General features: G+C 30.0%; 1 protein-coding gene and 1 long non-coding RNA gene across 3 annotated transcripts; both read right to left on the reverse strand.

The window, feature by feature from the left end:
• Positions 1-2,271: 2,271 nt before the first annotated feature.
• LOC105832840 (activin receptor type-1) lies at positions 2,272-27,714 on the reverse strand. 2 transcript variants are annotated; one of them, XM_036291271.1, is made up of 8 exons: positions 27,174-27,714; positions 26,926-27,021; positions 20,190-21,423; positions 17,060-17,297; positions 10,104-10,369; positions 8,667-9,307; positions 8,370-8,604; positions 4,287-4,424 (listed from the first exon to the last, which is right to left on the reverse strand). In XM_036291271.1, the coding sequence occupies exons 3-8, from the start codon at positions 20,193-20,195 to the stop codon at positions 4,287-4,289; spliced, it is 1,524 nt and encodes a 507-aa protein (XP_036147164.1). In that variant the 5' UTR covers positions 20,196-21,423; positions 26,926-27,021; positions 27,174-27,714. The 2 variants fall into 2 exon arrangements, with proteins under 2 accessions (XP_036147163.1, XP_036147164.1); XM_036291270.1 differs by lacking the exon at positions 26,926-27,021 and having other exon boundaries at positions 2,272-4,424; positions 21,248-21,423; positions 27,174-27,709.
• On the reverse strand, positions 21,856-25,104 carry LOC114255622. The gene is made up of 2 exons (XR_003626849.2): positions 23,711-25,104; positions 21,856-23,264 (listed from the first exon to the last, which is right to left on the reverse strand). It is a non-coding gene; the product is annotated as an uncharacterized LOC114255622 (long non-coding RNA).
• Positions 27,715-27,999: the final 285 nt, after the last annotated feature.

Below are 27,999 nucleotides of genomic sequence, written 5' to 3' on the forward strand. Positions count from 1 at the left end.
CTGAATTTTTAGGGCTCAAAAAATTATGGGTGGTAAATGTGTATACGAGTGTGTATACAAAGTATACCACTAATAAGTGTGTATACGAAGGGTTAATAGAGTAAAAAAAGTACAAAAAATTAAGTTAAGTTGAAAAAAGTAATACTAATTCTTGCTTCTATTTTTCTTTAAATGTTTATATATAATTATATACATATAACTTTTATTTGCATAATATAAATGTATTTCACAAATTTTTAATATATAAAAATATTCAAAATATTTATGTTGCAAACTACGTTAAACATTATGTAGTCAATGTAATGCAATATATTGTGATACTTTCATGCCTAATTTGTATAAATGTATATTGTAATTTTAACTTAATTGTTAGTTATAAAGACTGCAATAAACAAAATATTACAATAAATTGTTACATTATTTTTTGTGTATCATTTAAATACTAAATCAATATTATATACTAACCTTCTAATAAGGCAACAGGAACAATTTTTAAATATGTAACTGTAATATTACAATGTAACATTATACGTTATGTTCATAAGTAGGAACTTACAGTAAACCGGAATACCGGTTACCAATAAGTTTTTGTAATATTACCTGTTACATTTGGTTTCATTAGTTATATAACAATTATATAATATTGTTTACTGGGCAGTTTAACGTCCTCTTAAAGTTTAAATTTTTAGTTAAAAAAAATTTAATATTAAAAATTTTTTATCCTACATAATAAATCAACAACCGACTAATACCTATCGATACAATCAGGCGTCTCTGTTTATATATATTAACAATAACGGTTAAACTGTTAAAATATAGGAGCAGTCTCCAGACCGATGGTATGGAATTAAAATGAAAATAAAAATATGGACAAAAGGGTAATTCTAAGTATTTCTAAGATGCATTCAGAAACATTACATTGGTGACCCAATATCATTTTAACCTTATTGTTCATCAAATGTTAAACAAGGAATAAAATATCTGAATGTCTCAGAATGCAGAAGTCGTATCAAATAAAATATTGCTAAAAATGTAACAATTTCATAGATTGTACATAACATTTAAGCACCTATGTAAAATTTGAGCATAAAAAGCTGCAATTTTGTAAACAAAGATAATGTTTACTCTCTTTCCATCAATTTTTGACAAAATGATTGTGTCAACGAAGACATGTTTTATGAAAAGGAAGCAATAGTTTTAGCTTTTCGACGATGTTTTAAAGAATGAAGTGGAGATAAATGCTCTTCTTCTTTCCTAGTATAAAATTTTCCTTAGTGTTTGAGATTCGACTGTTAACAATACATAAATATTTCTTGTTTCCCGTCGTGAGATGTTGTCGGGAATTCATCATCTCATCTCGCCGAGCCGGAGCGTGGACCCGTGGACGTCACCCGTACACGCCGTGATCGCGTGAAGTACCGGGCCGATCGGCTGCTTGCTCTTCCCCGATATTCTCCTCCTAACAACGAATATCAAGGGAGAGTAAGGCGCGTTACCAATTTTCGGCGCGAAGTTGAGTCAGTCTTGCGCCTGCTCTTGCCCGCCAAGCCTCTTTCAGTTCTCTCTAGGTTTTCTTGCATTTTCGGAAAACCTAACGTTCATTACTCGGAGTATCCCTCGTCTCAATTATCAAACGACATCGTTCATTGTATTGTGGAAGTCTCGCGACTCGCGAGTGCGCGGTGTTCATTGCGACTTTGCGGGAACCGACGGTGATCTCGCGTTCGCGATCGAACGTCTGCCTCGCGATCAGCCCTGCGGTCTCGTTCGCGCTCAAGATATCCGTCCCGTTGGGGCGCCCTGACACGCGCCCGGCAAGATATCCGTCGCGCAATTTAAAGGCAGAAAAGACGACCGTTCGAAACGAAGATTTCCGTTCGTTTGGGATTGGCCCGTCGCTCCCGCATGCTCGCGTTCTCCGTGATTCGCGAGAAATTTATAGTAAAGTGTATTTGAAAAATAAATGGTGCTTACAAGTGTGAAACAGAAAATTCCTGCCTTCGTTCATTTGTGTTTGTGCCTCCTCCAGCGAGTCCGCGGATTCGCGCAACACGTTCTCCGCGCTCAATTCTGAGCGGTTCCGGCCTCTAGCGCACACGGTTACCGTCGGCAAACGATTTCGCGCGCACACTTAGCTTAATTTACTTACTAGTTTTAAATTTTTTACTCTTTTTTTGATTTTTGTAAAATCACATTTTGTAATATTTATTCATAAAGAATGAAGAAAATGGGATTGATTTTAGCTCTTGAAATGGCAAATAGGAATGATAGTTTTTTTAGTTTTTAAGCTGCTAATTCTGACCTTAAAAAATATTTAATTACTTTGTCGATAAAGTATTAAAATTAGTACAAAAGCTATTTTACATTCAGTATAAATTATTGTTCAGTTTTACAAACATATTAATGTTTTATTCTTATTAATAAAATGATAATGCTTTTATCTCTAATAGTTTTTGTTAAAAAAATAAACGTTATAAAAAATAAAGATATTAAAAACAATGAGAATTGTTTTATCTTAAACTATGATATTCGAGAATATTATCCATTATATTGTTGTCCTTTCAAGAATTTTCTAAAGTATTTTGTCTTTTAGTATTTTGTAATATTTTACTGTTAAAAATTATAAAATTTATGCAAAAATATTTTTAAGCACTAAAATTAGCTCTGATTGAATAAAACATACTCAACTTATTTTAAATTTTCATTAAAATGTTTTCTTTAAAATACTACCAGAGAACTGTGATAACATTTTGAATATTCTGAATTACATGGTTAATTGTCACAATCACATTTTTTTATAAGACAAGGCTTTAAAACTCACAATGAAACACAACATGGAAAGAAAAAGACAAAAAGGAAGAAGATACAAACGATCATAAAGTTACCCATTATTGCAAGAAGTTTCAAAGCAATAGAAAAAATAGGACGTCAGTTGTAGGAGTCTCAAAGAGTTTAGATTGTCGGAGATACAATCTTATATCGTCCGTTAATATTGGAAGTATGCATTAAATTTATTTTCCCGACTTCTCGAATATCCTGTCGAATTAGAACCATTAATACAAAGATATACATTTATAATTTTACTGCATACCAACGATCCGTCGCATCTCCAGCAATTTTTCAAACAATGCATTGGTAATTAAAGTTCAAGTAATAGCGCTTTGTTAGAAAAGTTATTGTTATTACCTCTAAAGAATAATTAATAAAGTAGTGTATTTTTTACATTGCGACGTCGTAATTTGTGTTGAGTCAATATACAGTATGCGTTAGATATCGATCTTTGTACATATAATGATTGTATTACATCTGATTACATTATATGCCGCATGAATTACACATCCTTTGTGCATTCTTTAACAATTAATCCTCAATTATTTCATACATAATTATCTTTGTACATAAACATCGAACAAAAAAGCAATTCTTAATATTTATATTCTAAGTATTATACAGGACGTTTGTGATAATCTCTTACATGCTCTTTATCTTTTCTTATCAATTACTTTTATCTGTAACTTGCGCCGATATTATAATTTTATGAGAAAGACATGTGATATTTATGATAATTCTAATAATAGAAATATACTATCTATTTATAAATCTTTTTTGATTATTTGTTCAAGCAGTCAATACTTAAGGAATCCTTAAACGAATGTTTCAGTATCTGGCATTTTTAGAAGGAATTTACTGGAAACATTATATTTTTTATATTATCACCGATTCGATTGTTAATTTTTTTGTACATGTACTAGCTAAGACTAAACCGAACCAGTCATTTTAAAAAGCATCTAAAGTAATGAAATAATTTAATATTGTGTAGTAAAGTATCTCTTATTAAATAAAATGTCTAAAATTAATCGCTTAGAAAAATTATACTATTATTTTCACAATTCTATTAAATTGTCAATGTTTAATTACGTTCTTTGTGATAGCCATTTTTTAATAAATTTTGAATAATCAAAATATTCAAATTCTGTTGAAATAAAAGTATTCCTTAATTCGACTTTATGCTACGAAATTATATACTTAATATTACTATTGTTCCAGAATGAGATAATGGAACATAAGGCAATAAATTTCATATGCCAAATTACGTTAACAAAGTTATTACCATCGTTACTTCGATATGTCAATATACGATATTTCTTTATTTTCATGATATAACTATCTGATAACGCATGAATGATGATAATGATAATGAAATTTATAATGTATATGACAAGTTAGTGTAGCAACCATAGTAATAAATAGATGAATAAAAGAGAGCTTGGTAAGATGAATACTGGTCAGTCAAGGGGTAAATGAACACGTGAATCACTAGCTGCTAATTTAATGAGAGTTTTCTTTACCCTAAGAATAGGGAGCCTGGCTGCTGGTTTCCCATGCCAACACTCACGCATTAGCTTTCCCATTCCAGCCAATGTCTGAAAGAAGCATTCAATTATTCATAATGTAATATGCAGTAAACAATTTGAACTTGGTCTAATTAATTGTATCTCTTAATGATGATATGATCAATACAGATTTCAATAAAAAAATAACTCATGTTATTGAGAACATAACAATTATTAAAATTTTAGCATATATTTGAATTTATATGACATTACTAATGGATTTTAACTGCGTAAAAATAATGAATTTCTTTTTTATAATTGTTAATAATATTTTATACATTGTTGTGCATATTCGTAATTTTAAAAATATCGGACGTGACTATTAGATAGACAATCTACGATGTTTCAATGTTTACATATCGTTGCATATTTTAATGTTTACTTACACCTGGGACCTTACAATAACAGTTCTTTTATTAATATCTTTGTAATCATTTTAAATCTTTTTTTTTTTTCAATGATATAGTACTATATTTTCCGTTATATTTCTTTAATTCATAAATGTACTGTCATCAGTTTTTAGGTACTTTTATATGAAAAACTACACAGTGAATAAAGTTAAATTTTTACAAGATCATACAAAAAGGTTTGCTTCATAATTATTCATATACTTTTTATGTATATTAAAGTATTTTAAAAAGTATTGTAATATGAGATATATTGTTGAATTGACATGTGTAAAACACTAACTTAAACTTTTATTTCCTTAGAAATTTAGAAACTTAGAAATAAATACAGTTAATTGGTTTAAAGTTTTAATACAATATCAGTTTTGTTTTAAATAATATTTTATACAATTTTTAGAAATAAATGGACTAGATAAAAGCATTCTTTGATTTTTTGATCATATCTCCTTAGTAGATAATCCAGCATAAAAAAGTAAACAGGAATCATATAACTTCATTGATTTATATCTTTTAATGGTCTTTCACTCAAATTCTGTAAAAGAATTCCCTGAGAATTCTCGGATATTCTAAGAATTTTATTCTAAATTTTAAGCAAGATTAGAAAATTTTTTATGCAGCTTTAATATTAATTTATTTTATTATATTTTTTTATGTTTCTTTATATAATCATGTAATCACAAAGAAAACCTTTACTTGAATTTGGAAAAGTCTTAAAAGAGAATAACTCTGAATGGCATATAATGATCTCTTCATTACAATATATGGATTTAGTTTATCGGAAGTACAGAATTTAAACGGATTAAACACATAACATCAGCTTAAGTGGGAAAATACCTTTAGGCGAGTGAAAATGAGTAAATTTTTATGATTTTTTTTGAAAGAGTACGGTTTGTCATACATTTTTGAAATTTTAAGTATTATTTATTGTTATTTATAATTATCACATTTTTTATTATGAAATATTAAGCAAATATAAGCAGAGATATGGCACTGTTTGTCGAAAAGGTTGTGACGCGAGTTGTTAAACGATAGAACTTTTAGGCTCTGCTGTATTGATTTGAAAGACAAGATGTAAAAAATTTTTTATTATTAATATTCATATGGTGTGCGTAAACTTAAAAAAATGAAAAAAAATTGAAAATTGAAGAGAGCGGACGCGTTAAAAAAAAATTTTGATTTCAAAATTTTCTATAAAATTCAAATTTTTGTTAAGCGTACGCTTTCTTCAATTTTCAATTTTTTTCACGTTTTAGATTCACGCACACCGTATAAATGTTAATAATAAAAAAGTTTTTACGTCTTTTGTTTCAGACCAATACAGCAGAGACTAGAAGTTCCATTGTTTGACAACTCGCGTCACAACCTTCCCGACTAGTATCATATCTCCGTCATTTTTTAATATTTCATAATAAAAAAATTTGATAGTTAAAAGTAACAATAAATAATATCTGAAGTTTCAAAAATGTAAGACAAACTGTTCTCTCTTTTAAAAAATTCATAAAAATTGACTCATTTTTATCCACCTAAAAGTATTTCCCCCCTTAAAGAAATCTTAAAGTCATTTTTTTCATTAAACTAATCTTTTAATTGGCTTTATAGAATTGCAAAACTTTTACAAAATTAAAGTACGCACCAAAATCTAGGAGAATATAATAGATTTAATATCAAAAACAAAAAAAATTTTTTTTGGTACGTAGAGCTGTCACTTGATGACAACATTTGCTTAGTATACAAAATCTACGATATATATGTACAAAATGAAACCGTATTCCTCTAGGGATAACATATACGAACAATATCGTGCAATTCAAATTAAGATTAAAAGTCTAAAAAAAAGATGAACTTTTTATAATTCAGATATAGGTTAGAAAAAGAGCAGTCTGAAAAATATTTTATTCTCGGTATAAAATCCAGTTCATATGATGATATTAATACGGATACTTTAATTCTGGAAAAGGATTTTTGAATCTGCAAAAGAAATACATACAAAATCTTGTTAATTATATACACGAATGACTTTACATTATTGACTTCGATCAAGTTTGACAAGCACTTTAAGATCCCCTTAAAATGATACAGAAAAATAATTAAGAAAAAATGATTTTAAAAAAACAACCAAGAAAAAATAAACAATTTTGTCAGAAAGAAAAATTTAAATATAAATTAAATATATATAAATAATAAAAATAAAATTCTAAAAATTTTCCTGAATATCAATAAAATTCTAAGTCATCTCATTTAAGTCTGGTATTTTGTGTAATAATTTTTTAAATATAACTTTTATGTTGACTTTCAAAATAAACTCAGAAAAAACTTGCTATCTTAATTTTTGTGGAAGATAATGTATATATTTTCATTTTATTGGATGATTTGTATTAAGAGAAAAAACTTAACAAACGTGTTGATTTTTTGTGAAGAATCCTATTCTTCATCTCCAAAATAGGCCAGAAAGAAATCTTTTTGCAAATAAATTTTTGATAGATCAAATCATGTTTTACCAGGAACAAAGATTTTAAAAAACTATATGGTTAAAAATTGAAAAAATTTAGAAAAACCTATATATTAATCATAAATTTATTCTTAAAATTTGATATAAATAAATATTTATCTTATTTATATGTAAAATTTGATATATCTTGTCTAATATCGTTTTTCGATCGGCCTGGGTTAATCGCTCTGTAGTGCGATTCTGTAACTCGTTAAGAGGTGTCGGTATCGTTATATTGTCGTTGCGCAGCTTTTTTACCATATAAAATATCTGCACGACAACTGTATAACCATACCGATACCTCTTAACGAGTTACAGAATCGCACTACTGTAGGCCTATTCTCTAACTTCTTAACGACAATATTACTAGCTAGAGGTATCGTTGCGCAGATATTTTATATGATAAAAAAGCTGCGCAACGACAGTATAACGATACCGACAGCTCTTAACGAGTTACAGAATAGGCCTACTGGCTGCTATTCCATAACCATTTACCGACAACTATCGATGTCGTTAAGTGTCGTTGCGCATATTTTTTCATATATCAAAATACGTGCGCGAAGACACTTAACGACATCGATAGTTGTCGGTAAGTGGTTACGGAATAGCACCCCTGTAGGCCTATTCTGTAACTCGTTAAGAGCTGTCGGTATCGTTATACTGTCGTTGCGCAGCTTTTTTACCATATAAAATATCTGCGCAACGATACCTCTAGCTAGTAATATTGTCGTTAAGAAGTTAGAGAATAGGCCTACTGGGAGCGATTAATGACGTCATAAGGCCAATCACAGCCATTTTTCTGAAGAAATGGAATAAGTGTGATTGGCCAGTTCTAGAGCAAAAGAACCTGAGATTAACCTAGCTACAGTCGAAAACGCCATAAGAATACGTTTATGATTTGTGTGTGTGTGTGTGTGTGTGTGTGTGTGTGTGTGTGTGTGTGTATGCGTGCGTGCGTGCGTGCGTGCGCGCGCGTGTGCGTGCGCCTGTGTGTTGGTTCTTACATTATGTGATACGACTGGAAAATGTTTTTCGCCTTGATAGGAAATAAAAAAAAAAAAAAAAAAAAAAAAAATTTACCGGATCAGAATGCCACCTATTAGGAAGTGGCGGCCTCCGCTGGTCTAATGAAACCAATTTACGCATTTCTTCTATGGAAGGTTCTTGATTGCTGCTCGATAACCATTCGCTGTATGGCATTGCGTATTCTAAGGCTACACCATTACTTATGCATCTGCGACAGACTTCCCATAGAATCAGTCCCATACTGTAGATATCAGCCCGTCTAAAGCTTTCTAAACATTCAACGTTTACCCTGAAAATGCAAAAACCATTGTAGATTTCGTCAACTTATATTGTTTTAAAGAAAGCACTAACGTTTGTTCAAGAAATTCAGGACTCATATAGCGTTTTGTTCCTTGTCGTAAATCGACTCTGTCCGCTAATAAACGATCTTGTGTAACTGCCAACGCAAAATCGGCAATTACGCAACCACCATTGGTTTTGACCAGAATGTTCTTCGATTTGATATTACGATGGGCCATAGCTGGTTTTCCCTTAGTGCCATGAATTTCCGTATGAAGATAAAGCAAGCCATTGGCAATACTCAGAGAAATATTGAGTGTTTGATGAGGTGTCAATGGATGGGGTGATCGATTGAGGTGATCAAAGAGCGAACCGAGAGGATGGTATTGCATCACCAGCCAAAGTTGGGTACAACTGGCTCTACTAGTCATGTCGCTACCGATATAACCTAAAATATTGTCGTGTCTGGACGGTAACAGTTGAGAATAGACCTCGGTTTCTCGAGTCCATGCAGCCTCATCTCGCGAAAAATAGATTTTTACAGCTACATTTTCGCCATGCCAAACTCCTCTCCACACTTCTCCACCGAATCCTCCACTGCTGCCATTACCGAGACACTCTACTAAAGCTACTTGTTTAGCTAAAGTTCTTTGTACTAACAACGGTAATCCAGAACCAGAACCACTGGTTAAACTTCGCCCATCTAAGTATTCCTACAAAATTATAAGTAACTATACAATATAGTTAGTAAGTTAATAATCGAATTAACCTGGCACAACAAGTGGTACAGCAGTTCAAGTAAAAAAAAATATTCAAATGACCATTTTGTTGCCTACTCTAAAGTTAATAATGGTGAATAAAAGAAAAAATTCGGCTATAAAGTACTATCTTCATTACTAAAATAATTTTTTTTTTTAATTAAGAATAAACATTTTTCACTATTATACCACCCTTAGATAACTAAATATCACAATTTGAAATTCATGTTATATCACTAGCACACATTTACCACACTTATGTGCTGTATTACTTCGATTATTGTAAACTTTTTTTATCTTATCAATTATTTCACTCAAACGAGTAAGTGCATCGTTTCAAAAATTTAACAGTACTTTTCTGAACAGTTAAGATGTATTGTTGTAAGTTGTATTATTTTTAATATAATATTTACTATTATAAAATTAATGTGTAGCTTAAACACAGATTTAATAACCTCAGTGATTAAAAAATAATGCAGTATTACAGAATATTACTGTAAATTTTTTTAAATATAACTTCTATAATTTAGTATTATAAAATCAATATTTAATTTATTAGTAATTAATCACAAGTTGACAAGTATATAATCAAGCTTTATTATGATATATATTTGTTGATTTATTTTTAGTCAATAGTATGTCGGTCGTAAGTTTAAAAAAAAGTTTTAAAAAATTCAGAAGTAGAGGAATACCTTGTATTTGTGTTGCTTATTGTGTGATAAATATGTAACATATATGTAACAATACGTACCTTAAGCGTACTATCACCAGCAGCTGTTGCTCTAAGTTCGTGTGGATGATTAGTAGCGGACGACATAGGTGAGGAAAAAGAGAAATGTAACATGGAAGATTCAACTTCGGAATCTAAAATAAGTTTGTTCCGACGTGGGATTATTGGTTTTCTTCGTATTAGATGCGATAGTAGACTAAGCATAATTCCCCCAACAATGAGCAAACCAATCAGTAATCCAAGAACCGCAAATGTTAATTTTATTACATAATATTCATTGTCAGCATCTGAAAGCATTGTACAAGTAAAAAAAATTACTATTTTGTTCGATATGAGTCAAAAGTTTTTCTTTTCGTATCACTTTTTTGTGCAAAAAGTTAACTATTTTCACATGAGAGTTTTTATACAAATAATTTATTATATATACAGGGTGTCTGGTATTTTTTTATGGGATGTTTATGAGCAGGTAGAGCGCATGAAACTGAACAGGAACCTTACCGTTTTTTCATTTTCGCAATAGTTAACAAGTTAGTGACTTGTAAAATTTTCTGTATTAGCCCGGCCTACCGGCAAATGCAAGCGCGCCGAGCGCCCGACCGCGGCGGCCGCTCCTCCTCAGCGCTTGAATCTTGAGATTGCTAGGCGCGCGGGCGGAATTGTTACAACAAGCGACAATGGCTACGAACAAACGACGCTAAATTCTCCCTTTGAGTTATGATAGTTCCCTTACCTTTCTTAATGAAAATAAAATTTTTTAACGACAAAAAGTATGTGTACGTGTACAAAAAATATTAGTTGTAATGCTTAAAGAAGTGATTACTAAATTTATTTTTTTAATAAATAACGATTATTTTTAATAAAAAATATTTTTTTGATTATAGTCTTAAACGTCGTAAACTGTCATTATAAATTTTAAAAGAAGCTGTTATCATATGTTCAAAACAAAATTTATGCTTCTTCAAAAAACATTAGAAAATTTTATTGATTAAAATGGAAATGACGACCAAATAAAATGTTTGTTTCAACTTTATATTAAAAATTAAATAACTAGGATATTTATATTTTTAATAAAATTAATTCTTGTGAGAGACTTATAATACACGGAAAAAACTTTATGATAAAAATTATTATGGTAAGTAGTAAACGCGGGCCAAGGAAAAATTATGAAAATTTTTATTATGTTTTTCATCAAATTACGACAATATTTACACTACTTATATGATATAATTCTCTGAAATTTCTTCTTACAGTTCGTGGTTACTATCATAAATAATAAATCATACATAATGTTACTATAAAATTTTCTCCGTAAATTTACAAATGTATGAATTCATTAAACGTTTGAAAACTTATAAACAATATTTATTTAATTAAAGAAAATTTTAGTATGTAATGTGTGTGTGGGGGGGGGGTACATACATACACGAGCTAAAGAATAATCACTTTGTAACAGGAAAATGATTATTCCTTAATTCAAGAAACTTTTGGTATTTGTGTGTGTGTGTGTGTGTGTGTGTGTGTGTGTGTGTGTGTGTGTGTGTGTGTGTACATACGCGAAAATGTTAAACATTATTTGTTTTATGTAAAGTGTGGTGTTTATTATCAACAGAATACTCTTTTCAATCATTAAAGATAAAATAAATATTTAAAAAAAATATTAAAAATGAATAATTGATTTTTTTTAACTAGAATCATTTCAAACATTTAATAAATTCATATATTCGTAAATTTACACGAAGAAAATTTTATAGTAAAATTATGTATGATTTATTATTTATGATAGTAACCACAAACTGTAAGAAAAAATTTCAGAGAATTATATCATATAAGTAGTGTAAATATTGTCGTAATTTGATGAAAAACATAATAAAAACTTTCATAATTCCTCCTTGGCCCGCGTTTACTACTTACCATAGTAATTTTTATCATAAAGTTTTTTTCCGTGTATTGTAAGTCTATCACAAGGATTAATTTTATTAAAAATATAAATATCCTGGTTATTTAATTTTTAATTAAGAATATAAAGTTGAAACAAACATTTTATTTGGTTGTCATTTCCATTTTAATCGATAAAATTTTCTAATGTTTTTTGAAGAAGCATAAATTGTGTTTCGAGCATATGATAACAGCTTCTTTTAAAATTTATAATGACAGTTTACGACGTTTAAGACTATCATCAAAAAAATATTTTTTATTAAAAATAATCGTTATTTATTAAAAAAATAAATTTAGTAATCACTTCTTTAAACATTACAACTGATATTTTTTGTACACATGTATGTACACGTACACACATACTTTTTGTCGTTAAAAAATTTTATTTTCATTAAAAAAGATAAGGAATTATCATAACTCGAAGGGAGAATTTAGCGTTACGCGTCGCTTGTGCGTAGCCATTGTCGCTTGTTGTAACAATACCCCCGCGCGCCTAGCAATCTCAAGGTTCAAGCGCTGGGAAGGGGCGGCCGGGCGCTCGGCGCGCTTGCATTTGCCGGTAGGCCGGGCTAATACAGAAAATTTTACAAGTCACTAACTTGTTAACTATTGCAAAAATGGAAAAACGGTAAGGTACTTTTCTATTCAGTTTCATGCACTCTACCTGCTCATAAACATCCCATAAAAAAATACCAGACACCCTGTGTATATATATATATGTATATATATATATATATACATATATATATATATATCTTCTATATAAATAAAAATGTAAAATGTTTGTTCCTCATCTAAGATCTCCGTAAGTTATTCACCGATTGCTTTGAAATTTTGACACAACGTTGCATTTGTAACCGGGAGTGTTCTTATGGGGTCTGATTTTGGAAATACGTGTTTCAAAAATGATGGCCATAATTTAATTTTAAACAATATTTTTTAAATGATTTTTTTGTAATTTTGACACAACGTATTGAATTTAGTTAGAAGTACGTGAATAAATAAATGTTAGATTTATTACTGGTCGTTTCATAAATGCAGGCCTTTAATTTGAGAATGTTTCTTTTAGCGTGTATATGACAATTTAGAATCAATGGCAGGATTTGAAATTTTGACACAATGTTGCATTCGAAAACGGAGTGTTCTTATGGGGTTTGATTTTGGATATATCGGTGTTTCAAAAATGATGGCCATAATTTAAGTGTAAAAAATAGTTTTTCATTAATATTATTGAAATTTTAACACATTGAGACGGGGAGAGACCGAAAAAGACGGGGAGAGACCGGGAAAGACAGGGAGAGACCGGGAGAGGCGAGGAGAGATCAGGAGAGACGGGGAGAGACCGGAAGAGACCGGGAAGACGAGGAGAGACCGGGAGAGACGGGGAGAGACCGGGAGACGGGAGAGACCGGGAGAAACGGGGAGATACCGGGAGAGGCGGGGAGAGATCGGGAGAGACGAGGAGAGACCGGGAGAGACGGGGAGAGACCAGGAGAGACGGGGAGAGACGGGAGAGACCGGGAGAGACGGGGAAAGACCGGGAAAGACGGGGAGAGACCGGGAGAGGCGAAGAATGTTTCTATTGTGTTTAAATTAAGATAATAAGAAAAATAAATATGGCTGTTATTTTATTGGAAAAAAAAACTTATTTAAAACTGTCTTTTGAATGGATTTCTAAATCCATGACAGCTTTTAGAAAAAAAAGTTAGAAGTACGTGAATGAATGAATATTAGATTTATTAAAAATAGATAAATGCTTATTCAAAAATAAAATTAAAAAAGCAACAGTAAAGCAAGGCTCTTGAAAGTTAAACAACGAAAGCAAAGAAAATTTGAAAAAAACAGCATAAGAATAGCATAGAAAGCTACAGCAACGCGTGGCAGGGCATAGCTAGTATACCCACACGCACGCACGCACGCACGCACGCACACACACACACACACACTCACACATATATTTGTATATGAAATGTGTTTATAACAATTAATTTATGGATTGTATGTATCGATTAGTTACATATTATAATAAATTTTGCATTTATTATAATTGTATTATATAATTTTAATTTTGTGTGCAATATTTTTTGTTATACATTAATTATTTATTTTTATATTGTTAAGTAAATACAGCAAACTATTATTATAAAATCTATTGTATTACAATGTTGCTATAATATGCCATTGCAGTGTTTGAAAAAGTGAACATTTTATTGTTGTTGCAATCTAAAATAGAACAATAATGTACTATTTTGGAGAATAATTGCAAAATATTGCATCATTGTGATGGAAGATTGTTACAATGTAGATGCAATTTGCTTTAGAGGTTAGGTTATTTTATTTCTATTTTGTGCCATTTTCATATTTATATTTCTATATTTTACAGAAAAATTCAACCTAAGTGGTCTATAAACACTACAAAATGCGTAATATTTAAACTAAATTACCATTTTAAAAAAGGAAAAAAACAAGCGCCAAGTGTGTGGTTTTCCTTTAAGAAAAAAAATCCAAGATAAAACTTTTGATCAAATTTAATCTAATACCTGATATATACCTTTGGATGGTTTAACCTAAGTAATATATATTATCAAATTCAAACTAATTAATATACATATATAATACAAAACAATTTAGATTTAACTATAAAATCAGACTTTTTTTTCTCTACAAAAGTAATGATATATATATACCCCGATAATCATTTCTACTGTGACGAATGTTGGCAACAGATTCTGTTGCCAAAAAGGCGACAAATGAGAAACATATCTTGTCATTGCAAACACTGTTAACAGATATTCAGTAAATATTTAGCAACGTCTGTCATCAGAATACATGACAAAATAATAGTGAACTGTGAGCAGATTTATTGAAAGTATTGATGACAGATTGACGACAAACACCAAAGTGCAAACAATATCAGCAAATTGCCTGTAGAACTGCAACAACATTTGTGCATCAAAGTACGCGACAGATTACCAGAAACGCAGCAGATCTGTCGAATATCAAATTGGCAATAAAAAGCGCGGCACCGTCGATAGGTGGCCTACTCTCTCGGAAGTAAAATGCAACCAACTCTCTACATAAAGACCACTCGCAGCGCGACTAAGGTAAGCAAAAATTACCTTCCTTCACTGCGCCTATGAAGATGTCCGATGTGGCGGAGGACCACCACATTATACTTTTATGATACAAAACTGTTAGCATTTTTATTCTTTTAGAGTGACATTTAATTACAAGAAATTTAATAAAATTAATTGCACCTAGAATAGATGATATACCTGCGATATAAAGGAAGAAAATTTTTGCTTACCTTAGTCGTGCCGCGAGTGGTCTTTATGTAGCGAGTTGACTGTATTTTACTCCCGAGAGAATAGACCGTCTATCGACGGTACCGCACTTTTTATTGCCAATTTGACATTTCGACAGATCTGCTGCGTTTTTGGTATCAATCTGTCGCGTACTTTGACACACAAATGTTGTTGTATTTCTACAGGCAATTTGCTGACATTGTTTGCACTTTGGTGTTTGTCGTCAATCTGTCATCAATACTTTTAATATAAATCTGCTCGCAGTTCACTATTATTTTGTCATGTATTCTGATGACAGACGTTACTAAATATTTGCTGAATATCTGCTAACAGTGTTTGCAATGACAAAATATTTCTCATTTGTCGCCTTTTTGGCAACAGAATCTGTTGCCAACATTTGTCACAGCAGAAACGGTTATCGGGTATTATATATACAAAATGCGCCAACTATAAAGTAGATGTTTATACGAATTAGAACATCTACTTTTTTATTATTATTCTTTGGCTGGCATTTATAGTTTGATTTTTAATTAAGCCCGTATCAGACTAGAGATTGATATTGGGATTAAATTGAAATGTAACCAATTAGAAACAAAACCAATATTCTTTAACTTTGTTTTAATTGGTCAAATTCTAATTCAATCTCCATCTCTAATCTGATATAGCTTTGATTGTCTTAAGTTTGTCTTTAGATACAATTTGCTAAACCGAATAATTTGCTAACTCTTTCTTTTTGGTGTACCATTTATCCATCAACAGACCTTGGTCATACCCACCAGTCGGTGCGCATTTTAAATTTCTATATTTGTAAAAGTTTAGCGTTTTATACAGAAATATGCACTTTAAATGAAAAAAGTATTATTAAATGTAAAATGCTACAAACATCCTATTATATGCATTTTGCATATGTAAATATGCAAATATATATAATCCGATGTCTAGTGATCACAAATTCTATATAATTAAGCAAATATTGAGTAAATATGGAAAAATAGCTTTTAAATGCAAAGGGATACAATTGATGTAAAAATGACAATTTAACGAGTACAACAGTTGGTATATATTTAAGAAAAGCTGCTTTATGTTTTAAAGCAATATTTGCTCGAGATACGTTCGCTTGTAGGTCAATAATTAATCATTGATAATTCCAATTTTAGATCTCATTTATTGATCAATATTTAAGAATTAGTTTGGTGTTTTACCTTTCATAAGGTTTTATTTAATTAAAAATTGATCATTTATGTTGTTCTCCACTTCATGGAGTAAATTGTCGCTTCTCCACAATTTGCTATCTAACAATAAGTATAATAATTTATTTATTATAAAACTAAAGTTTTTTTATTTCAAACTTTCCGTCTTTTATCCCCGTTCTCATTTTCATCATTTTCTATGCACTTGTAACAAAAAATATATGTGCAATTCATGCGGTTTAGCTATTATCCGTTCGTGCATCCATTCTCCGCACTCATGAGCAATAGTTGACTTTCCAGACTTGTTACACAATGTACTATTAACAAACTCTTTTTAGTAATGCGTTTCGGTGTTATACAATTCCATATGAATCTTTTTTACATCTTTAATGTTTATTTTAAAATTAAATTTATTTGATATTTTAAACAATATTTTTTAAATAGATTTTTAGATAACATTTAAAATAATTTAATTATACTTATTTAATATATAATAATTGTAATTATTTTAGATAACATGTTAAAAAAATAATTTATTTTATCTTACCAATTGTATAATAATCTTCCAATTTCGGATATGGCCCAACATTACAAAGGTCCGCTTGACAACATTCCACAGAGAACTGGGCACCACCTGACAGTTCTCTAACATTTCTTTTTTTATGCTGTTCTGTATTTTGACCGTTTTCTCTATTACACATCAATAATTTGTGTTCTTCTTTTTCATAACAACCACGATTGACATACTCTGTGCCATCGGTTTCTCTCACTCTGGACTTCCAACACTTTGAAACAGAGAAAAAAAAATTTGTTTACGTGACAAAAATAAATGTAAATTTAAAGGCTAGTTGTTTTAACTTCTTGGTAACCTATCAAGTAAATATGTGTCTGTCTTTATTTATTTAAAAAAAAATAAAGATAGATACATACTTACTTAACTGATAAGTTTACTAAGAAATTGAAACTATCTGCCCTAAGAGATGTGCAAATGATTCGATAGTTTGAAATCATAAATGGTTCAATTCGAATTTATCATTGTTTTATTTATTGCAATTTTGTATAAGTATGTACTACTTCTCAGACATTATCATTTGCTAATTTCTAAAACTTTTCTACTATTTCCAAACCTTAAAAACTACTAAAAAAGGGCCTAGCGGAATAAGCATGTAAAACCTGCCCCGACAGATATCGGGTTCAAATTTATGCCATAAGTTTAAATCAATATAAAATTTCCTTAAATAAATAAGTAACTTGATATCTCTATTGTTTTAGGATATGGAGGGAAAAAAAGTCAATTGGGATTTGAGACGTGGCCTATATATATACAACCAACATTGCGCCGACAAAGTATTATAACACATTATGTTTATACAGAGCAATACAGTTATTAGCAATTATGTTAATTGCTTTGAGTATTTGCAACTGGACAAGTACAAATCCTTCCCAGAAAAGGTTTGTTGAAGGAAAACGAGTCTTAAAAAATCTATAAAACATTTTATAATATTAGAAATAATATTATAAAATGTAAGAATGTCTGAAAAATCGACAGAACATTGTGCGCTTACAAGCTCTATGCTTACAAACCTCTCAATTGAGAGAGAAATCCCATAAAATTTATGAGAAAATATGTAAAAGTGGACGAAAATTTTGTCTTGTCAGTGTACTTGTAAAGCCAAGTTAAGCAAAAAAATATAAACATATCATAGCTACTCTGCTATACTAGCTGTTACCGGTAAATGTAAAAAAATTTTAAAAACATTGAATAAGTATTTCAAATCAGATTGAAATAAATTTGTATTTTCAGAAAAACAGCATTAGAGAATTTATCGTGTACAGATAATCAGCGTTCTTAAAAACAAGTGCACCAGAAAGCATTCTTTCTTGCCTTCGAAATTTCGTAAAACCAGAGATTTAAATCCTTATTTACTTTTACAACCTTCAACAATACACTTATGTGTATTCAATCGATTAGACTGCGAAGAAAATGTTCCAACATCCATTATTTTTTAAACAACTATCGCTGCAATCCAAGCTACACAATTTAATTATTTCCTCTGCTTCTACTGGCGGCCGCCTAGAGGGCGTGACGACGAATGTCAAATCTAAATTTTTTCGAAAACGGCTTAATCGATTGATTTTGAAAGAAAAGAATTTTATAAACACTAATAAAATAATTTTCCAAAAAATTAAAATAAATTTTTGACAAAAAATAAAATTTTAATTTTTCAAAAAAATTTTGGAGGTTTGTTTTTGAATCACACCAACCATATTTAACATAAATATTTCCTAAAATGTCTTCTGTATATATTTTTCTTCGATTTTTTAAGTGATGAACAAAAATACAACAGTGAAAAAAAAATCGCTCTGGAGCACTACTTTGGACTCCCTTAAACTTGGCACACCATATTAAAAAATCCAAAAGTATTTTTAGAGTTCCAGTATTCTTTTGAATAGTTTTAGAGTTCTCTGTAAGAAATTTCAAGAAATTTGTTGATTAAATATTTAAAAAATTGAATTTAAAGATATGGTGCGCTATGCTCACGCAGCGCACCGAATCGTAAAAATCAACTATTTTTTAGAAATTCCAACTTGGTTTACAATAGTTCTACAGTTTCTGATAGTTTATATCAAAAGTTCTATCAAATTATTAAAAAATAATAATTAAAAAATCTAAAGTGTTAACTTCCTGTGGCACTTCAAGTTAAAAAAAAAAAAGAGCTTTTATTATATTTTTCTATAGTTTTCAAAAAGTTCTATAGTTCCTGATTATTTTGACGCATTTTGCAAAAAGTTCCGTCAATTAATTAACTTTAATTAATTATTTAACAGAACTCTTCGCAAAATGCGTCAAAATACTCAAGGACAGAAAAATACAATAAAAGTTCTTTTTTTTAACTTTAAGTGCCACAAGAGATTAGCACCTCAGATATTTTAATTATTTTTTTTATTTAATTCGGTAGAAGTATTGATATAAACTATCAGGAATTGTAGAATTATTGTAAACCAAGCCGGAACTTCTAAGAAATAATTGATTTTTACGATTCGGTGCGCTGCGTGAACTTAGCGCACCATATTTTTAAATTCAATTTTTTTATATTTAATCAACGGAATTCTTGAAAATTCTTACAAAGAACTCTAGAACTATTCGAAAGAATACGAAAACTCTAAAGAAACTTTGAATTTTTAAATATGGTGTGCCAACTTCACGGGAGTGTCCAAAGTAGTGCATCATGGCGCAGCGTCATTAGAGCAATTTTTATTTTTTTTCTTTATTTTTAGTTGAAAAAATTCAAGTGGTTGTATCACTTTAAAAAATTGAGAAAAAATATGTCAATTTATGTTAAATATGGTTGGTGTGAATCAAAAACATAACCTCTAAAAAATTTTTTTAATCCTTATTTTTTGTCAAAATTTAAAAAAAATTGGGGAAAATTGTCTCATTTATATTCATAACATATTTTTTCATCAAAATCGATCGACCGTTTTCAAGAAAATTGAAAATTTTTAAGTTTTTCTTTCCTCTTCCGTATCTCCTAAACAATGCAGATATTAAGTTATTATTTAAGAAAATTTTATGTCACATTGATGTGAACTTATGGCATAAATTTAAATTCAATATCTGCGGGGATAAATTTTACATGCTTATTCTGCTAGGCCCTTTATATGAAAACAATTACCTTCATAAATTTGTTTTAATATCACAGGTTTCATGAATTTATGGAATTTAGAACAAAACTTGAAATTGCGCGCTTCCATTATATTTTTGTAATAATGGTTACAAAACCTACGTTCACATTTCATCTTTTTTTTTGTCTCATCGATTGTCGTTTGGAACTTTCTATTGCTTTCAATCAGAATTCATAATTTAAAAAATCTTTAAAATTTAAATTTTTTAAATAAAAATCGTAAGATTTGCTAAAGAGTATCAAAATTTTCATAATTATTTCATAATTACTCAGTCATCAGAACTATTTTATCTCAATGTGTCAAAAATCGTGAAGTTAGTTTCCCCTCTATTTTTCAAAATTTTCACTATTGTAATGAATTTTTTAAAACAATTACTTTCTTTTGTTTCAAATTTAAAAAATTCAAGACAAAATTATAATTTATTTATTAATTTGGGGAATTAATTTTACACACGCACTTATTTACATTTATTAACATATCTGATTAATACTTGCTTGCTTATTGTCCAGTATTTATTGTAAATTTTCACTTAACTCATCATTTTAAAAAAATATAAATCGATGAAAACAAGGGTAATGTGAATCAGCGCGGAAATCAAAGCGCAAATAAAATATCATTTTTTGTCATTTAACATTACTTTCTAAAAGTTTTGCAGTAGTTAAACTTTTATTTATTTAAAAAAATGTGTAACAATATTAATACATTACTTCTAACCGACCGTAATATATTATAAACATATCAATAAGTTGTAAAAGCTAAGAAAATTAAATTTAATAAAAGAATTATATCCATCACTAAGATCCAATGTTTGACCGTTATAGGCGATTTACAACTTATTAAAATGTGTAACATTAATAAAAGTTTTAAATATTAAACATGTAAATTTAAGAAAATTTGATCAAAATTTAATTTGTGTTTTAATCGAGATTCGAAGAGATTTGATTCATAAAAAGTTCAGATTTGATTTTAAAATTTATTGTTAAAGATTCTATTTAATTCGATGTCGTAAGTACTTGATTCGCACACTCTTATATAAAAACTTTTTTACAGTGATTGCGCCGCTGCAAACGTTTGACGGCGAACATTCGGAATCGTCACAATGGCACTTAAAACGTTTTTGACCAATTGTATTGAAACCGAGATTATGACCTAAAGGCTCAGGTGAATCCAATTTCTCATCATCAAAAGAAATATCTTGGTCCTGTAACGCAATCTCTCGTTCACCTAAAAAAATTAAAATTAATATAAAAGTAATATAAAATTATATATGTATAAATATGTGAATAGAATCCAAAATGCATTAAATAAAAATAACCCAAAAATTTAGCATAATGTATTTACTGACAAAAATAATGGAAATTATGATCAACAAAAAAAATAAAAGTAAAACTCGTTGTCGCCAGTAATGAATAATAAAAAAGTAATGACTCCAATTTGGTGGATTCAACCCAACTGACAATTTTTATTACGGATTAAATTGTTAAGTATAACGTTTCGATCTCGATTAGATCTTTTTCAAGTATAAATTGATAAAAATTTTCAAAGAAACATTGCGGTCAATGCATTTGTTGCCGCAAGTCATGCACTACGTAAATGGACAAACAATTGAATAATAAATGAATACCTGAATAAAATATAATAGATTTGTATAGCAGATCAATTTAATTGGTCTTCTTCAAAGATCTTATATAACGAGAAACATACAAAAAAAACGTAAAATAGCGGAAATGTTTTTCATTAAACAGAATACTAATGATCTTAACTTACAAAAAAATACAGAAAACTTGAATCCCATATACAATAACATTATAAAATCTGTATAATCATTCTTGGTCTATTTACCCTTCACGCGTCCGCTACATCTCAGTCTCTTTTTGTATCCAGAACTGTGCAAACCTATCAATATATTTTTCCCTTTTTTTTACACTTTTAATTTATATTGACTCCAATTCTTATACGTTGTATTTTATATAATGACTCACCATATTCGTTTTTTTTACATTTGTAATTTATATTGATTCAAATTTTCACATGTTGTTTTTTGTATTTTGACTTGTTAACATCCGATGTACGAAACATGTGTATTTTTAATTGTTCTTTACTTAGTTTCAAATCTATTATATTTTATTCAATTATTCGTTTATTATTCAATTGTTTATCCATTTACCTAGTGTATAATCCATGACTTGCGGCGACAAGTGCATTGACTACAATGTTTCTTTGAAAATTTTTATCAATTTGTACTTAAAAAGGACCTAATCGAGGTCGAAACATTGTACTCAACAATTTAATCGATACCCATAATAAAAATTGCCAGTTAGGTTAAATCCACCAAATTAGAGTTATTATTTTTTAAGAAATTATAATAGTATAGAAATTGTGATTTTTAATCAAAATTGTTGACCAAAATCATGACAGTTTAAGGATATTGTATCTTAAGTATGAATATGAGGGCTGTGGTTCGATTCATGTTGAAAGCGTTATTGGTATCATTCCATTTTTATCGTTCTATCTTGCAATTAGTAAACAAGGATAGAATAATGCCAATAACGTTTTCAACGTGAATTCAATTGCGGCCTAGAGTTAAAATTTAGGAATCTTGCGAATTTGAAAAGTTCACTATTAATAGAGTTTGAATTTATAAAACTATGTAATAATACTATTTTTAAAAGTCTGGATAAAAATGTGGAAATTATAAGATTTAAAAGGAGGATGGGTAAAATAATAGAATTTTCTATCATCCCAATGATAAAACCTTTTTAAATGCATGTTTTCTTATATTTTTGGATGTGGTAAATCTAAATCAAATATTTCCAAAATGGAATAATAGAAAAGTATTAAAAATTTAAATTTCAAAATATTTGATAAAATTTGAATAAAAACTTAAGATAAACTACTGGACAAGATTAAAGAAACAAAAGTTTGAAATAGCGCCAAGTTTGTAAAAGTTGAGCTAAAAATCTGACTTTTTTATATGACGTAGTCCGAATTGTCAACTTGACTTCTGCAAAGTCTCCCCGCTGTGGGTCCAGTAGTTTTGAATTTATGCCCTTCGAAGTAATTCCCTGTCAAAAACAAAAGTTACAAGGTTGCAGTTTGGAAGGTATAGGGCAATTTGATGTTAAAAACGGCCTGGAAAAATTCCGAAATGGACTAAGTAGATTCTGTAAGTGTCCCTTAGAGTGTCCCTAGTGCGCCCTGACACCCCCATTTCTTTTCAATCCTGATTCGCAACCCCTTTGTTCTAACAGTGGAGACAGTGTTTTGCATTGCGTCAGTCTATCCGAGGACAACTTTCTAACACCGCTCGGTTTTAAAACCGTTAAATGTCGAAAGTTCCATCCTTCTATGACCTCTACCATCCCGCGAGGGTGAGTTGAACAACCTCCGCTAACACTAATCAGCCCCCGCAAGTGCGTCCGAAAAATTCGGAAATAGACCGAACCGCACCCGTACAGGTTACCTCTGGTATTCCTGATCACGCACAAAATCTACCCCTTTTAACCTCTACCTGCTACTTCTTTAATCGGACAACAAGTCGCAATTGCGCCAGGTTACAGGTGATCGCTTCAGGGCACGACTTGCATTTGAAACCAAAAAAATCCTTGTTCTTTCTTCAGCCATCTTGTTTTCATCGCCTCTTTGTGTTCGAACAAGGATCTTTTAGTCTCGAATGCAAGTCGTGCCTTGAAGCGATCACCTATAGCTTGGCGTAACTGCGACTGGCTGATTATAAAAGGTGTTAGGGGTGGTTGTTCAATCCACACTCACGGGGTGGTAAAGATCATAGAAGGATAAGACCTTCGACATTTAACGGTTTTAAAACCAAGCGTGACAGAGTTATCCTCGGATAAACAGACGCGATGCAAAACTGTCTCCACTGTTAGAACGAAGACGTGGCGAATCAGGATTGAAAAGGGATGCGGGTGTCAGGACGCACTAGGGATACTCTAAACTTTAGAGTTCTTTTCAATCCTGATTTAGAGTCTAAAAGACACAGAACCAATTCAGCCCATTTCCAAATTTTTCCTGGCCGTTTTCTGCATCAGATTGCCCTGTATCTTCCAAACTGCAACCTTGTAACTTTTGTTTTTGACAAGGAGTTACTTCAAGGCGTAACTCCGAAACTACTGGACCCACAGCGGGGAGACTTTGGGGTCAAGTCGACACTTCGGACTACATCATCACTAATTCTTATTATTCTTATCTTTTTTGTATATTTGATAACTTTACTAATCTTACCTAATTTTACCTATCCTAATTAAACATAATATAACCCAATACAAACAAACATACTTAAACCTGCCTAAAATCTACTATTCTTTCCTCATTTTTCTTCCTTTCTCCAATCTCACTTGACATGTAACATGACATGTAAATATTTCTAAAACATTTTATTTGAAATATTACTTTTACAATAATATCACAGAAATTTTGCATTTCTACAACATTTCTGTAATGTTTCAATATCCACTATTTCAAACAAAATGCGACCTTGCTGAAAGATTTCAACAATATTTCTGAAACATATCTATATAAAATATTAGAAACAAAAATATTTTAGAAAATCTTTTGGATACAAGTGCCGTTCAGTACTTGCATCCACATTGCAAAAATCTTCCACCACAATGGTGTACTACATACCGCAATCACCTAAATCCTATAATAGTTACACCTTATTTATAACATTGCTTAACTTTTACAATTGGAAAAACAATCACCCATCTAATTGTCAGCCGCCATTGACGTTACTTGACCTCAAGGATCGTACATGAACTATCACTTTATAATGATTAATGAACACTTGATGTTTATGAATACATATTTGTTACAAATCAGTTCCATAAAAAGATAAAACATGTATAATTAAATAATATTTTTATAAATGTAAATTTAGTTTTTTACTGATTTTTACATATACAAAATAACATGTAAAACATGGAAATTTAGAAAAATACCTGTTTTTATTTTGTTCTTGTGATAATGCTAATTAAAATTATGTCACATGATGAAAACATTATTAATACTACTATAAAAAACATTATGTGTGTGTGTGTGTACTAATAATATTAAATTTTTGTACTAATTTCCCAGTAAACAAGATATCATTAATATAATATTATAACAATATTTTATAATGTAACGTCCAAATATGTAATTATCAATATTGTATTATTATGAAAAATGTTTGAATAAAACATTAACAATAATATTTCCACACTATAATTATAATATTTAGGAATATTATAGAATAATTCAAAACATTTATAAAAATATTATGTTATAATGTTCATAAAATCCATATAAAATCAATATTTTAAAAGATGATTGATTTAATGTTTTTTACTTCTTGGAAATACATATCAACACTAATAATGTTCTATTGAAGGCTCCAATTAAGTCATTCAAAATCTGTGAAATATTTTTCCTATATACCTATTGATAAAAGTTCTGCTGATTTTTCAGCTATTATCAGTCATTAATGCAACTACAAAATAGAAAATCGAACAGGGTTAGAAACGTTACTTCATAAAGCGTTATCGTTAGTTTTTAAAAAAAGTAATTAAATTTCGTTACGGTTACTAAAAAAGTAACGATTCGTTACTTTGTTGTTACTTTATTGTCTTTATTAAAATTTAATATTTATTGCTGGTACTGAAAATCTATACATTACAGATCGAGTCCAACTAACTTTAAAATGTAAACACAAAGGAATAATGCAAGAATTTTTTTTGTTATATATATATATATATTTATTATATGTACACACACACACACACACACACACACACATGCACGCACGCACATGCATACACACATACAGCATCAGATCAATGTTGGGGGCATACTTTTGTATAATGCATAATGCACAACACATAAAAGAATCAATCAATTAGACTCATCCATTTTTCTCCTTAGGATAGAAAAAGCCCCTGATTGGTTTATTTTCTTATGTGTTATAAATTATGCATTGTGCAAAAATCTGTACTTCTATCCTAGCTGTTAATGATAATGTTTGACATTGTACGCTACATTATTGTGTAACTTGTTTAATCATATTTAATACTTGTACAATAATAATATAATGCTATCAAGAGTTACAAAATAGAACTTTAAAAGTCTTTCCCATTTTCATCAAACTTACATTCAATACACAAGCACATGAAAATATCCAGAACAACAATAAATCAGACATCTGCCATGTCCACATTGTTGATCCTGGGTCAACTAGTGCTAAAAATGGAACAATTTAAATGTAATTTTTAATACTTTCCCATCATTCCATTTTGAAAATAATGTTTGATATATAATCAATATATTCAAAAATATAATAAAACAGTCATAAAAAAGGTTCCATTTGTAGAATCAAAATTCCATCCTCTTTTTGATGATTTCACCCATCCTCTTTTAAAATAATCACACACTTTATAACAAATAATCGATTTCAGACAGCATAAAGAAACAGAATCAGTCTAGTCTAATAGTCTAGTCTACTGCCTAAGTGCTCTTTTTAAGAGTTCACAAATGTTTATTAAATATTATATATTTAAAAACAATTCTATGTATTTTTATTTTTTTAAGTAATTCAATTATTTTTGAAATAAGTAAATTTAAAAAACATTGTGTAGAATCATAAAATAAATTAATATAGGAAAAAAATACTCGGGGAAAAAAATCATTCAATCTTAAACAAGAAAGACAAAGATATAACTTTATAACTCTAACCTTTTGATAACTTATAACTCCAACCCTAATTAGCACTTGAATGTTACTTTTAAACATCAAATTCTGTCTCTTGACAGAACAATGAATTTTCCCAATCTGCAAGATACATGGGTCTCCCCTTATAAGCGATACAAATGCACAACTTTATAAAAAATTAACTAAATTAACTAAAATAGAAATATATTTTTGTGTGGAGCTACACATCGAATCGAATATCACTATAAATTGCAAACATTTTATCTTCATACCTGCACATAATCTCAATGTCAACAAGAATACGAGATGTATGATAAGTATAGTATCCGCCATTTCTATGTGCGCCGAAATACACTCAATTAATCGATTCAAAGCGAAATTACAGGAAAATAAATCTCTTGCAACCTCCGTGCCACACTCGTCATTCTCGTGATTTTTCCTTTCTATTCAGTAAAATATTTTCAAGTGTGAAATTAAGTAAACTTGTCATTCGAGTAACGCAAATGTTGGTTCTATTTATGTTCGACGTATAGCTTTTGGAGCATCGGTGTGCTCGAGTTATATCGTCGTGCAGTAGAGATAGAGTCGTATGGTCATCCTTGAGAAAAAAGTAGATCTATCCCACTTAATATTGTATAAATGTTTATTCTTTGAACTCATGCGTCTAATTGCTTACACATACAACAGCGACACAAAAAAATATTAAAATATCAGACAATTTTGAATCATGATACACGAATGTTTAGAATCGACATAAAGAATGGATTATGAAGATGAAAACTAGAACCAGGCATGAAGCATATATGTAATAAGACTATAGCCTTGTTCGTTTTGTCTGTTCTGGTCTAGAGATACTATAGGTCTGTTCGCGTCACATGCCCCAACATGCTCCTATTCACCCCAACGCACTCCAATACGTTGATTCCGATGACGCCAACCTATTAGAATGCGTTGGAGTGAGTAGGAGCATGTCGGAGCATGGCGACGCGAACAAACCATATAACAGAGATTCGCCAATGCGTTAACGATTTCTGATTGGCTCCCGTCGCTTGGGGTATAACCGGAAGTATGAGAGAGAAAAATAGATATAACTGACAG

The sequence above is a fragment of the Monomorium pharaonis genome, chromosome 8 (assembly GCF_013373865.1).
Source record: "Monomorium pharaonis isolate MP-MQ-018 chromosome 8, ASM1337386v2, whole genome shotgun sequence".
Lineage (NCBI taxonomy): Eukaryota > Metazoa > Arthropoda > Insecta > Hymenoptera > Formicidae > Monomorium > Monomorium pharaonis.